Source organism: Candoia aspera, chromosome 8, assembly GCF_035149785.1.
Source record: "Candoia aspera isolate rCanAsp1 chromosome 8, rCanAsp1.hap2, whole genome shotgun sequence".
Classification (NCBI taxonomy): domain Eukaryota; kingdom Metazoa; phylum Chordata; class Lepidosauria; order Squamata; family Boidae; genus Candoia; species Candoia aspera.
Window position 1 is genome coordinate 64,667,929 of NC_086160.1, and position 14,763 is coordinate 64,682,691.

At 40.3% G+C, this 14,763-nt stretch overlaps 1 protein-coding gene across 3 annotated transcripts in view; it reads right to left on the reverse strand.

Annotated features, from left to right (window-relative positions):
* Positions 1-14,763, reverse strand: part of AFF1 (ALF transcription elongation factor 1) — a 156,021-nt gene that overhangs the window by 14,722 nt on the left and 126,536 nt on the right. For all 3 annotated transcript variants that reach the window (XM_063310427.1, XM_063310428.1, XM_063310429.1), the window contains 4 exons: positions 12,419-12,578; positions 7,336-8,280; positions 3,210-3,307; positions 1,068-1,326 (listed from right to left, as the gene is read on the reverse strand). In XM_063310427.1, the coding sequence (XP_063166497.1) occupies positions 1,068-1,326; positions 3,210-3,307; positions 7,336-8,280; positions 12,419-12,578 (1,462 nt within the window). The remainder of the gene's footprint in view (positions 1-1,067; positions 1,327-3,209; positions 3,308-7,335; positions 8,281-12,418; positions 12,579-14,763) is intronic.

A 14,763-nucleotide genomic window follows, 5' to 3' on the forward strand; every position in this document is an offset into this window, starting at 1 on the left:
ATAGACTGAAGCATTTTTTAGACAACTAAAAAGAAGGTACAAGTCCTTTTGATACGAATGCCCAAAACATGAAACAACTTTGCCTCCATCAGTTTTAGAGAATAATATTATCACAGCACTATCTGCCATGTATCTCTGTGCTGACTGAACTGCATACAGCATTGTTTTAAGTTGGGAGGAAGTGACAACAAGTCACTCAACAACAGTCTGAAAAATGCTACTTTGGAGACCAAAACAGACAAATTCCCCCTCATTTCCACAGCAGTGGAATATATTATCTCCACAGCTGCAATCAAAACACAAAATTACATAAATTCAAAAGCTGAGAAGCAATCTCATCAACAAAATAACTCAAGCAATTTTTTTTATTCTGCTCTTGGGTTTTATTTTCTTGACTGTAAGAAAGATTATGTTAAAAAAAACCAATTGGCTTTCCTTATTTAATCAGAAAGCCAATTTTGGCCAAGCTGTGGCTTTTGACAGAAGCAACAGCCATACCATCATTGGATGAAAACCCATATAATCAGCCAAAGTTACATATAGCCAAACATTGTACATCTCATGCTTAGAAGCAAGATGCTTCTGATAAGCATTTTATCTCCTGTCCTTCAATTGGTCCCAGGTATCTGAATCTTTAAAAGTTCTTATTCAGCTATCTTGCCCAATAGCGACTGACAAACTTGTTTCCTACAGGCATTTATACAATCGTTAATTGTATAAACCTAACTTGCTGGCCATCAAGATACCTTAAGGTAATCAATTCTGAATAATGCAGTAAACCTGTGTTACAAGATGTCTACCTCCCTGTATATTTAAACATTTCACTACCATTTGCATTCCCTTCTTTTCCCATCTAAGCTTCTGGCTGGGATATCTACTACGGGGAATGTACATGTGGCAGCTCATATAGGAATCACTTTTGTCCCAGGTGACTTTGATGTTCAGGGCTCCTTAGGGGAAATACTGAGAAATCTGCAAATTTTGCATCTGCTCCCCTGACCAACCCATGTTCCAGGACCATAGCTGTGAACCTACCAGGACTCTCAGTAGGAGTTGCTTACACCTACTTTATCACTTTTGGAGCTTTCCAAAGGTTTCCCCTCCAGTTTCCTGTGCTTGGAGGATGAAGTCTCCTTGTGGCTCTCTTCACTCTTGGCAGTGCTGATACTGGGACCAGGAACTTGATAGCAGGCATCGCTTTCATTCTTTGGCCTCTTCTGGGCTGTCTTGGCTGGCTTCTGAGCAGGCTGCATGGAAGACAGCGGTGGTGGCATCGGCAGTGGCATCTCTTTCCTTTGCATCTCTGTTACTGAGAGCTTTGACATCCTAGGGAAGGAGCATCAGATCAGTTTGGGTTCTAAGGAAGATTACTTTAAAACTGTATGAGAGCGAAAAGGAAGTGTGAAGTCCAAATTAAGTGCGTAGCACCCAAGCTCTGTTTACTTGATAAAAGATACCGAAACAGGCAGGTACAAACATTTTCATCTTGAGCAACAGAGGGAGGAAAAGTCAGGTACTTTTGGTTGATTCATTAACATGCTGATCATATCGATAAATAAAAGTAAAAATGTATACAGAAAGACACATCTTTGAATATGATCTGAAGTGAAGCTAAGTACATTGACCAACTATAGGTGTCTTAAAAGTTTAAATTTAGGTGCAGCAAGAATTGGTTCCAGCAGTCTGGATTCAAAGAACTATCCAACTATTTTAGACAATGTGTTGGAGTTTTAAAAATTTTACTGTAAACTCCAGATAATTTGCATAAAACGTATCAAACAGACATATGAAAAATGTACCAGCATACATTTTGGATTACCCACTAGTAATTTTCAATTCCAAATTAAATAACACCAACTCCCCCCAAAACACTTGTACTATTATCAGCTATTCCAGTGCTTTCTAAACTCAAAGCTTTGCTCATACATGGCTGTTTTCCTGCATCCACATTTTTTGTCAGAGTACTAACAAGTACATGCAATGGAAAGGCACGGAATATTAGAATATTGTCATACAACAGAATGTTTATCCATGCAAGTGCAATGATGAAAAACATCTTGCACAAAGTGTCCACTTAACTCTAACTTATGAAATAAGGCAGATTTTTAACGGGCACCAGAGTTCTGCAGTAGAATCCCAGACTATTTTTAAAGACTTTTATATTCTACATGTATTATAAGGACACAGGACCATATGCATGACTCTCTTCCTACACACACACACACAAACACTTTTACCCTCAAAATAACCCTATGGGCTAAGCTGGGCTAAGGGATATGGAGATAATTTGAATCTAAGTGTCCCCAGTTCAAAAATCTTTATCGTTGCAGAACACTGACTCTCTATTAGAACTGTCACATTTAACATGGATTCTATTTTGTTTTGCACATTTCAGTACCAAATTCAAGGAAATTGTCTTTGGGCATTCCTCAATTTGCAGGTCATCAGTAGGATATGAAGCTGGCCAGACCCAAACATTTTTAAGTCTAGCTTGTCATTTGAAAGGAATATTTGCCTCAGGAAGCTATTCCCAATGCTGCTGATCAGCTTTTCTGGTGAGGGAGGGGATCAGGAATGGATGGGACGCTTGTCCTGAACATCTGACTCCCACTGGTTGACTGTGTAGGTTAACGTCTTGCATGCGGCTTGTGATGGAACAGGCATGGAAATAACAAATCAGGTAGGTGGTTTTGCACCTGTTTCCCCTCCCTGTTACAAATGGGAATATGAACATTTGCTTCCACACACAAACAGACCCAGCCTGGACTGTGCCTAAGAGACTTAACAACCCAGTGATTATCAATTTTATGTAGTCGAAAAGACAAGTGTCTTATCTGCAGCTCCTGAAACTTCCTATGTGCTTTGGAAGGAATCCAAAGGAAATGACAGTTTAAACAAATGTTTAGTATTAATAACAGATTCATTTTTAGCTGATGCACAATTTTTTTAAATGACCAGAGTTTGGGGGTTTAGATTTGATATTATTAGGACAGAATTTCAACCTTAATTGTAAGGTTAGAAGTTAAATTTCTCAGTTAGAGACAGCCATAATAACCTTGTTGTATCTTTGTTCTCAGTGGATTATTTGTAGCCAAAACATTTTTTTAAAAACCCACAAATGTTTAATGCACAAAAAGGGACCCCAGTGCTCTACTTACTAGCTTGGATTTTAATTGTTTGGGTCTTCTATGTAACAGCTTTGTACTCACTTGGTCTTACTGGAATCTCTATGGCCTAAAGATGAGGAAGATTTGGTTTCTTTATCCAGCTTGACTTTCTTCTGATCATTTCTTAGTGCATCTTCCTGCTGATAAAAAGACAAACACAGCACTAAATACTTTAGAAGGAGTCCCCTTTCTGCTTGCACACCTGTGCAACACAGAATGCTGCACACCTGTAGCAACGTCAGAAGCAACCATCAGCTCTGCCGTGACCAGCAAGACTAAACTCAGCTGTTATCCCAACATTGCTACTTCCCCTCCTTCAGAGTAAATGTAGTTCATTCTGCTGCCAAGGCGGGGTTACAAGATTTGCAGTAACTGAAATTTTAGAAAAAAATAAAAAGTTAAGAGCTGAGGGAGGAGAGGTCCAAAACAGCCTAAAGAGGACTGACAGTTCAGAGCAATGTTTCTCAACCTTGGCAACTTTAAGATGTGTGGACTTCAACTCCCAGAATTCCCCAGCCAGCATTGAATTCTGGGAATGGAAGTCCACACATCTTTAAATTGCCAAGGTTGAGAAAGGTTTAGAGGGCAAGGGAAATGGACTATCTAGGAACAGGAATTGGATGGCTGCCTGATAGGACCACCACACCTGGAAGCTTTTTCTCACAGGCTTTATTTATCTGCGTTAGCACAATGTTCTAAATGGACTGGAAAGGCAATTCTGCAGCAGAATCAGGGAGGAACCACCAGCTGGCATCCATGGTTCCTTTTCACTCTGCTGTGCTCTGTAGACACTCTTCTAGGTCGAGATGCAGGGAAAGAGTTACAAGAAGCTTGGGCAAGTTAGGGCTTTGCCTTCCCCCCACTTTCACCCACAATCTGTAGCAAGGAACCAGAAAATAGCTAAATACCGAGGGGCCTATAGGAAGGCTCAACATTTCTGCTGCTGTTCTACTTCAGTTAAGAAGGTCTAAAGGTTTCCCCGGGTGAGACTGAATCATGGACTATTACCACCATTAACAGTCTTTTTACTTTTTGTTGAAAAATATGGCTCTTGTTAAAAATTATTATCTAGTTTACAGATCACAGAGGCATAGAAAAAAATGAAAAAGGATTTCACATGCGATTTGAAATCTTATCCCTGATAGTGCTTACTAATTTAGCAAACTTTATCAGCCAGCAGGCAAGATTAGAATTGTCATTCTTGTTCTTTTTTATTATTACTAGAATTTTTTTTAATCCTGCCTTTTTATTAAATAACTCAAGGCAGCGAACATGCCTAATACTCCTTCCTCCTCCTATTTTCCTCACAACAAGAACCCTGTGAGGTGGGTTGGGCTGAGAGAGAGGGGCTGGCCCAAGGTCACCCAGCTGGCTTTCATGCCTAAGGCAGACTAGAACTTACAGTCTCCCGGTTTCTAGGCCAGCATCTTAACCATTACACCAAACTGGCTTTTAAAAAACAAATCATCATCATCGTCATGAACTATTAAATAACTATTCAATGACTGAGAAAAAGAAGAGTCCCTACCACTATCAAAATCAAAGATAGCAAAGTAGAAAGTGTTTTCTGATCTGTGATGGTTCAATAAACCTCTTTATATCCCAACTGTTGGGAATAAAGTTTCTAGGGAGTTTGAGTTATATGTAGATGGGAACCGTTACATGGCTCCTAACTTGGAATATTGAAGATAAGGTATCTCAGCTCCTAGAAATGGTAGCCAACTTCTGACTGTGTATCATGCTGGTTTTGAATTCTGGAAGCTACTCTGTAAACACATCTGGAGGGAGCCAGATTGTAAAAAGGCTTCTGGCTAGTTCATTAGTGGCACTTGCCAGAGAGGTAAACCCCTGTGGATCCTCTAAAGTCGTTTTAACAGGAATCAAATGTGAAAGGAGAAGAAAGAGGTTGAGATAACATCAGTGCAAACATTTTCTGTAGTGGAACACCATTTCTGAGCATACCTAGCTAAGAGATTAATGAGTAAATTCAAAATAAATAAAAATGACTTTTTCAATGAGTAGCATACACAAGGAGAATATAGGTACTACTAAATGTCTATTAAAGGGTCTACTATTAAGCAATTATTGTATAAGTCACATGTTCAAGGCCAGGTCATTACCTAAGTAAATTGTTTGTGCAGCATCCATGCAAACAGCTCAACATTGTCAACTACCACAACCTAATATATTATTTCTGTTTCTAGAAAAAATGAGAGAGCTTTGAGAAAACACTTTTTTTTGTTTGCCCTTTCTATTGATACAGATAATTTGCACCCTAAAAAAGCTGCTGTCTGATTTTTATCAGATTCTCACTTCCCAGACACTACATAACAACTTGTGTGCAGAGCCAAGGAAGCACAGCTTTCATATATATGACCTGACATCTTGAAAGCTGCCTCTTTTGCTATCTGCCTATTATTGCCAACTCCCCCCTCTCCCAATTAGAAGCAGTACTTATTCTAAAATAAAAAATAATTAACAGTAGAAGATTTCACACACAACACAAAGGCTGAATCAGGGATCTTCTGCATTTAAAGTGTTTCATTTACCATTGACTTAAGTCTCTCATCTCCAAACTCATTTTAAGCTAGAGTCTCAAATGCAGTTCAGCTCTGCCCACTACTATGCTTAGAAATTCTGGGACTTGCAGTTCCAAGATTTACGGTTGGCAGAAGGTTAGGGAAGGCTAGATTAGGCTATGCTGACTGTTCAGCAGATTTCAGGTTAAGGAGAGTAAATCTCAAAATTTTGAATGCTCTTTCTTGTAATTCCTCAATCTGTGGAGAATCATCTGAGAGGAATCAGTCAGAACTGCACACAATACCACACACAAAAGGATTAAATAGGCCATTTTCTCAATGGAGGGAAGAAAGGAGTGGGGTCCCTGTGGATATACCTGTCATAGTCTCTATTCTCTGTGAAGCAACCGACTGGCTTACGGTCACACATGCACCCAGTCATGAAAGAACCATCAGTCACACTGTGACAAGGGCAACCCAAATGATGAGTGAACTAAAACACCTTATGGGAAAAAGGCTAGAATGTTTGGGACTTTTTAGTTTGGAAACAAGATGGCTAAAGGGGATATGATACAGGCATATAAAATCATGCATCCCTTGGAGAAAACACACAGGAAGAAATTGTTTTTCCTCTCTCAGAATATCATGAACAAATGGCATCCACGGAAGCTGACTGGAAGGAGATTTAGAACAGACAAAACAAAGCACTTCTTCATACACTGTATGCATGAACCTGTGCAATTTATTTCAAGACATGAGGAAGGCCACTGATTTGGATGTTTTAAAAGGGGATTAGATAAAGTCAATGAGGACAGGTCTATACAGGCTATTAGTTGAGACTCAATGTTACTTTCAGTTGAAGAAAGCAGGCCTCCAAATCCCAGTTATAGGCAAATAGTGGAGAGAGGGGGGTATGTCTGCAACTCTTACCCGTAGCCCATCAGGGCATCTGGTTTGGCCACTGTGAGAAGCAAAATGCTAGACTAAAATGGGCCTTGACCTGATCCAACAGGGCTATTCCTATATTTTTAATATGGGAGTTCTATAATAGTGACTAGGGACTTGGGAAAAGTGTTGTGGGATGGACTCTCCTCTACTTTAGACATTCCCTTTGTCTTATTTACTAGTGTCACAAATAGCAATATTCTAAAGATGATGAGAAACAATCATTAACATTTTCTATAATGCTCCAATGTCTGATGTAGCATTTCTTTAAGACACTCTTGAAAATTAAAAAAGCAGCTCACTGATTGAGCTTGCTGACATGAGGGACCCAAGGCACATGCCAGTGTAGTCAGTGTGCCTTGCCAGGGACCTTAACAGTTGCCCAATGGAAGGTGCTGGTGCCAGGCATGATATTAGCCTTCTAATTTTTTTTAAAAAGGTTAACACAGAATTAGCCTTTTTTCTCTAACAATGCCTATTCAACACGACTCCAAAGTTTCACAGCCAATAAAGCCCCCGTGTTGATTAGTTTCCTTCCTGTTAATGTTGTTGGTTTTTCAATTGCAATTTTCTTTTTCTGTGATTTTAATGATGCATGCAGTGCAAAGCGAGAGCTTCAATCCCTAAGTAAGTAAATAAATTCATGAATTATTAGATTTCCTTATCTGGTCAATGCTAGAGCAATCTATACAGAAGTTTCTTACCTTTCTCTTTTGGAGAGTTTTGCTTGGCATTTCTGTGCTTCTCTTGTCGATGCCCTGCTTTTTCGTACCATGGCTCTCTTTAAGTTCATGTTTTTTAGGGAAAAGCCCCTTTCCAGGTGGCTGAGGGATCCGTGAGAGAACAGCAAGCTCAATTTTAACCACAAGCCCTGGTGGGACAGGGCATTCCCTCAAGGGTGACAGCAACTTCTTATCCCTGATAGGCAAAAGAAATTTGTCCCTCTGAAGTTCCTCCTTGACTGTAACAGATACCTTGGAGCCATTAGTTCTACTGGTAGCAATCACCCTTGGGCTTTCACTGAGAGGACTGAGGGGCAATTGTTCCTCGGCACCACCAGCCACATCTTCTTTTGCATCATCATGGGCAAATAATGTTTTAAGAGTTTGGTGCAAGCCCTTGTGCTTCTTCTTCTCAGCGATTTCTGGTGCAGTTGGTTTCAATTCCTTCTTATCGTCAGATTTCGGCCTCCCTTTCGTTTTCACCTTAGGTTTGTCTTTGGAAGACTGGTCCTTTGCCCCGTATGGTCCAGGTGGCTCACTTTCAACTGTCAGACCTCTCTTTGGTTCCTCCTGTACTGTGGCTTTGCTGGATTTCCTGGGTTGCTTACAGATGCCCACAGTCTGGTGGAGTGGCTCCTGTGGGGCCACAGGAGACTTTTGGTAATTCCGTTTGGTAGGGAGATGTACATCCTGACTTGACCGAGACACTTTGCTGCCAGTTCTGGAGTGACCATCTGTCATTTGACATTCCCTTTTGCCTCCATTGCCACTACTAGTGCTGACAGTTTTTCCTTGTCCTTTGCCCTCCTGGACACTGCCTCTACTATGGTCATCCTCCAGGAAACTCTCTGTGGGAGATACTGGCTGATTTACTTTGATCAGCCAGTTGTTCAGCTGCCAACATCTGTTGGATGTTTGTGGATCAGGCTATGGGAAAGGGAAAAAAAAGGAAGAAATGAATACATGCCCACGAGGCCATCAAAAGTTGCATGGGACTCTATTTTGAATTAACATTTTCTGGACTATATTTTGAACTAAGAGATGGATGAATCACCCTTAACCATGATTATGTCTACTGACTATATCCAGGTAAACAAATACCAAGGCAAAAAAACAGAATGTGCCATCCAAAGGTATCTCTCTTCCTCAAATGGCTATCTTCCTTTACTGCCTCCTAAGGTGGGAAACACCTCCCAATGTGACTCTGGATGGCTCAGCATAAAATATCATCAAACCATCACTACCAGGACTGTTCTGTTATGTACAACCACATACCTATTACAATTAAGGGCTAAACAATACAATACATTAAACAGGAAAGGCGGGAATACCGTTCAAATTTTTTTATTGGGGTTTAGCTTAGCAGCTTTCCCCCAACAGGGCACCCTTCAGAATTCTCACTGTCAGGTCTGGGACCTGAAGTCCATGTCTCCAAAAGAGACAGAGTTTGGAGAAGGCTGAGCTATAGTATACCTATGGGGCAATGATTCTGATTAAGATTTCCAGGGAAGTCTATATCTTTCTTCCCAGCCAATGTCCCTCTCTGTGTAGGGAAGATGTTAAAAAGGGAAGAAAAAACATAATCACCATTCTTTTTATTCTTTCCAGCCCAATGAAATATAGGAAAGAAATTATGTAAAGAAGGTTGGGGTTCTATCTGTCTGTCAGTGGGATAGCTTTCCAAACACTGAGAAGAATGGGATTGATTTCAGGGATAAGGGGAAAGCTGGCAAAAGAAAGGTTGAGTTTGAAAGTGAGCCAAACCCAGCTTGGCACTGCAGAGAAAAACATTCCAGAAAATCTTCCCCAATGCATCTCTAGCCCTCATCCCCCCTCCTGCTCGTATGACCTTGAGTGGATGATACACAGCCCACCCTGTGCTTTCCAATGCATGCATACACAGAAACATACATGACTGAACACAAGAAGAAAGCAGAAACACACACACATGCACCAACTTATTTCATTACATAGGAAAAAAATAAGATACCTCCTATGGCCACTATTGGCAAAGGGGTTGAAAAGAATTCTAGAAGCGAGACTCTGCAGGCTTTCCCTAACTTGTTGTTCTCTCTAGTCCTGTCCATCAGCAGGGTAACTCCCCAAAACCAGAACAGGACTGAATTTGGCATGGCAGGAGAAGCCAATGGAAGAAATACTGAGTTTGAAATCCAGCCAGGGGCTGTGGAGAAATGCCTCCCCACCCATGCCACCCTACGGGAATGGTAGTTGAGCAAGGCCTTGGAATGATGCTGACCTTTCCATTCTTAAGCCCCCTCCTCTCCTACTCTCAGGCACAAGAGGGGAGTGGTTCTTGAGGGAGTGGAAAGAAATCCAAAAGCTATGCTCTGTAGGCTTTGCCTAGAACTTTTTTTAAAAAAATCAGGTGATTGGGAATTTAAGACTCTCCAGGCTGTGCATGGAGGTCTTAAACAGGACTGTATGCTTAGAATAAAAAAAAAAAACACCCAGAAGGAGACTGTATATTATTTTATTCTTCTATTGTAATATTTGGCCCATCAAGTCCAACTGAAACAACCCTATATTCTTTCCCAGTGTATCCCTTATTTCCACTTCTCTCCCTTGTGCTGTAAATTATCATTTCAATTGGAAAACTCTTGGTGCATTCTTTTGCACCAATGCATCTTGTAACCCACAAAGCACCTTGGATGGTAATGATACAAAACAAACAGCAATCAAAATGCTAAGAAATGAAAAGCTGGTGAGTTGGAAAAGAGGAGTTCTTGAGATTAGGGGCTAATTCCAGATGCCAGAAACGGTTAGAATGAACTTTGATGGCAGCCAGCACCAGAAGGACAGCCTGAAGACCCATGGAAAAGAAAAGAAAAGAAAAGATCCTGACCCAACTTTTCCTAACCTGATGCTCACCAGACTTGTATTGGGCATACTGGCTGAGAACGTTGGGATTACTGTCCCAACACATCTGAAGGAAGCCAGACTAGAGAAGATGGCTTAGACTTGAAAGCAAAAGGCACCCTCTTCAGCCTGGCTCCCAATGAGCGGTCATCAAATCTGTGTTGGTGTGGTCACATTGGAGATAGACCTTAACGCAATCCATCACTCCACAGATATATTTAGGTACGTTTCAGAACAAAATTTATAAAATAACAAAATAGACAGAAAGATATAAAACTGAAAAAAATGCTCACTAAGTAATATAATGTATATTTAAGTAAATCTCTGCTGCTTTGGAACAAGGGGAAACGATCTGGTCTCACCCAGAAATAGGAATTCAGTGTTTTCGTTTCTTTTGCATGTTATTAACACTGTAAGCCCTTAGAATATTAGTAACCTTAATTTAATAACCTCAATTTATATAGCCACCCATCTCAAGTACATGACCCTGGGCAGTTTACAGTTAAAAACACAACCAAAAACAAAACACAATATAAAAACACATAAAAGCATATAATTTCCATAATGGAAAGAATTGTGTATTAGAATACTTGTTCCCAACAATCTAGTTTTCCATGTGTAAGGAATTTATAATCATATGAGCCTTCATTTGCAGTCAAAGTAGTATAGTTCAGATACAGGATTCCTACCCTGGCAAAAACTGTTACATGTCCACAGAGAAAAGTGTACTCTACAAATTTTTCTGCACTAATCCAAAATTCCTTCAACATGTCACTAAGCTAACACTGCAACAGATGATGCAGTCAACTTTTTGTTGTTGTTATTGAAGTCATTTCAACATATGCCTGCTTTTAATTACAAAACTGGTGCTTTTTCCTATTTTCATTTCCCAAGTAGGTCAGTGGAAGTCTCCAAAACTGAAGAAACCAAGCCAAGTAAAACTACATGGAGCCCACCCATGTCCCATAAAAAAAGAAGGGAGCAGAAAGAACTTTGCTTACAGCACTGAATGTTCCATGCAAATTCTTAATAAACTTTTACAACCTCTTTCAAAGGGGTATTTTTAAAAGTGAGAATTAAAAACTGCAGTGCCTGTTAAAAGCACACATAAGCAACCAAAACATGGAGGATGAAAAGGCCTGAACACAAATTTAGAAACAGAACTCAGGTGCTGAGTAATCCACATACCCAGCACAGATTCAACTGTGATCCATGTTCAGGTGATCTTTTGTGGATGTCCAAAACCTGAAGGACATTACAGCTATAATTCAGAGGATGGTTTAGAATGTTTCCACGTAGTAACTGATCTCACAGAGTGTGTAATTCATGGGCCAAAGTTCAGACACACTACAATTTTATCAATGTTTATCATTATAAAGAGTTTTCTTTTAAAAAATGGCTGCAGATCGCTGAATAACCTCTATTATGAATTTTCATTTTACAAACTGGTAGCTTACCAAGGAGGGCAGGGAAGAGTGTAGTTACAGGATATGATGTACAAGTGTGTGTCAGATGTATGTGTGTGTGGTGTATGCGCGTATCTTGTGCAACGAGACCAATCCCAGTTAGTAGTATTTTTGAATTTACAATCTTATATACAAACATCTACCTTTTCTATTTACCAAAGGGAAAAGTCCGCATTCTATTCAGTTGGTCAGCGAGAAACAAGACTTCCCATTTCCTTTTTCCCTTATTTCAGTCAACAAATGAAAAGGCACCAAAATGACTGATTAATATCCTGAACCTATATTTAACTCTTTTTAAGGAACTGGCAGTTTCCCATTAACTACTGCAGTTTTCCTGAAATTAATGGCCTCCTGCTCTGTTGGACTGCGACCCTAGAATTCCTGATCTGCATGGCCAACAGCTAGGAGTTCTATTGCAACAATCTGGGGGGATACCAGAAAAAGGAAAAAATGATTCATTGTCTGTCCTTCTGTGTAAACTCTGGCTGCAAGTCCTGATGGTTCCATGTGGCAGCCATAACAACACACGCTGGCCTTGCATGCTTAGTAGAACTAGCGTAGAAACTCGGGAGGCAGCGCAAAGGCACCTAGAACGTGGTAAAAACAGTTTTCCAGCATCTTCTTGAACGTAGCTATTTTGTACAAAGAGGGAGGAAACCAATAAAAAAGGAAATTGCTATCCAGATCGTACAGTGGACACATTTAGAAAATGGACACCGTACCTCAGGTGTAGCGACTCTCGTTGGCGGGTCAGTTCCTTCGCTGTCACTAGAGCTGCTCTCGGACTCAGAATCAGAGGAACTGTCTGAGTCACTTGCGCTCTCAGATTCCGGACTGCTGGAATGAGCCAACGCCACACTGTCAGGCTGCGATTGTGGGGCACTACAAATCAAAACCATGGGATAAAATTAGGAATGGGTGAGGATCATCTTTCTGAATTCTCCTCCTCAGCTTGACACAGCCTTGCGAGGATAAACATTTCAATCAGTGCCACTGAAAACATGACACCACTGTTCACAAATCATTGTGAACATCCAAGAATGAAGGAAGATCCTTAGGCAGATTTTAGAGACTGAGAAGAACATTGTTAAAAATAAAGAACGTTCAACAACGAAAAGGGGGGTTTCCAGAGTTAGACTCTTTGAGTGATACAACTGGTAGCAAAGGAAGGAAAATGGAATGCTTTTAAACTATTTGCCCAGACATACTATCTTCCTGAAGAAAAGTGTCATACGTCCGTAAGTAACCTCCTATTTTCATTCTTTTCCCCCTTCTGTATCATTCTGAAGAAAAATTCCTCAGTGTATGTACCTATGTGAAACTAGTTTTATTTGCTTACAGTTCAGTTTGGGGCATATTTAGGTCCACATCTTGCAGGAAATTTATTGCCCAGAAAGTTTGCGTGGTTTGCACTCTTATGGGAGCAATCCAGCACCTGTGTCTGTCCAAAGAAGTATTTTCCAGTTCTACAAACCTGAAGTGCCAGGCATAGAAACATACTTCATCCTACAAAAAATGCACTCTACCACTGACGTAAAGCCTCTTTTCTTCCTGTAATATTTGGGTAATAGCTAATAGTAGAGCAGATCAACAGGTTCTCATTCACTAGAGCATGTATGTTTGTGAGCATACATGTCACTTGCTTTCTCCATTCCTAACGCCCTCTAAGTGCTCAGTGGGGGTAAAGGCACAACATTTAATTTCCAGCACTTTCTTTACCCAGTCATACATTTAAAATATGAGGAATGAGTATTTTAATGCTAAACAATTACTAAATATTTCCAGAAATGATGATGCCAATTTGAGGAGTTAAGCTATTGCTTTGGGCTGATTCACACCTGCAGTGTGGGATGACTGCCTATGACACGGTGTCTCTATTAGATCCCCAGTGCAAACCCTGGATCAGCTAGATTATATCAGGGTGAGGCTTCAGGGAGAGGTTTCTCTTTCAGCCCTCGCCCTCCGGCCATCCCTCTTTCACTCACAGGAGGCCAGGAATGCAGAGGAAAGATGGTATCAATTTACTTCTTCCCCACCTCTTCTAGCATACAAAAGAAGGGGCTGCACACATAGAAGCAACCATTCCTCAATCTCTCCCATTCATTAAGTAAATTTGGGACATTGGAGAGGCAGGGTCTTTAGGGAGGGGGGACGATTGTCACATGAAACCCATCGGGCCAGAGGTTTACTATCCACATTTGACACGTGTTATACATGATCAGAAATCTCAGCATGAACTAATCAGTCACATATATACAGTCCAAAGCAGCCTATGATCATTTTTACAACCACAGTAGCAAGCAACTGGCTAGCACAAGTGAAGCAAGGCCTAGCAGAATATCGTATTAGCTGAAAACGCTCCTATCTAGGATTCACATGCTGAAAGATGCCTTGCACCCACCTTCTTTTCATAACCTATCACTTGACTTCAGTACAATTAATGGCTTGTTTCTGAACTTCCCACACCAAACTGCTTGAAGTTATTCTTCCTCCACACACTATATTTAAATTGTAACTCAAGGAAAATCTCTTTTCGTTCTGAGATTTGGGTGTGTGTTTCTTTGAGTGCTATAAACGTGCACGCACTTTTCTAATGCAACATAAAAAATAATCCAAATGAACATATTTTCCTTCTGCCCACACTGGTGGATTTTGCATTGCTTAAGGTCATGTTTTCTGCTAATTCCAGATTTATAGTTTGGAGAAAGCAACAGCCCAAGAAGAAAGGTAATTATTAGTGTCAAGTTCAGACATCATTGTGCAAAACATCAGCGGTTGCTTAAACTGCTTATTGGGAATGATGCCAAAAAATAATCTGCATTTGGAATCAAAAATTTTATCCTAAAAGGATGCTGCTCAAAACAATCGTGTTTATATTGCTAGTAAGCAGAGAAGAATTTTTACAGATAAAAACCCTCAAGTTCATGTTCACAGTTTAGTCTTAAAGCTTTTACTGTGTTTGGCAAACTTTTTTACTGCAGGACTTCTTGCCCTATTATGCAACCTCATAATACCTATTTGGCTGGAAATCCTGGCTTTTCAGACACTGACCTGGTTTCTTGAAAGA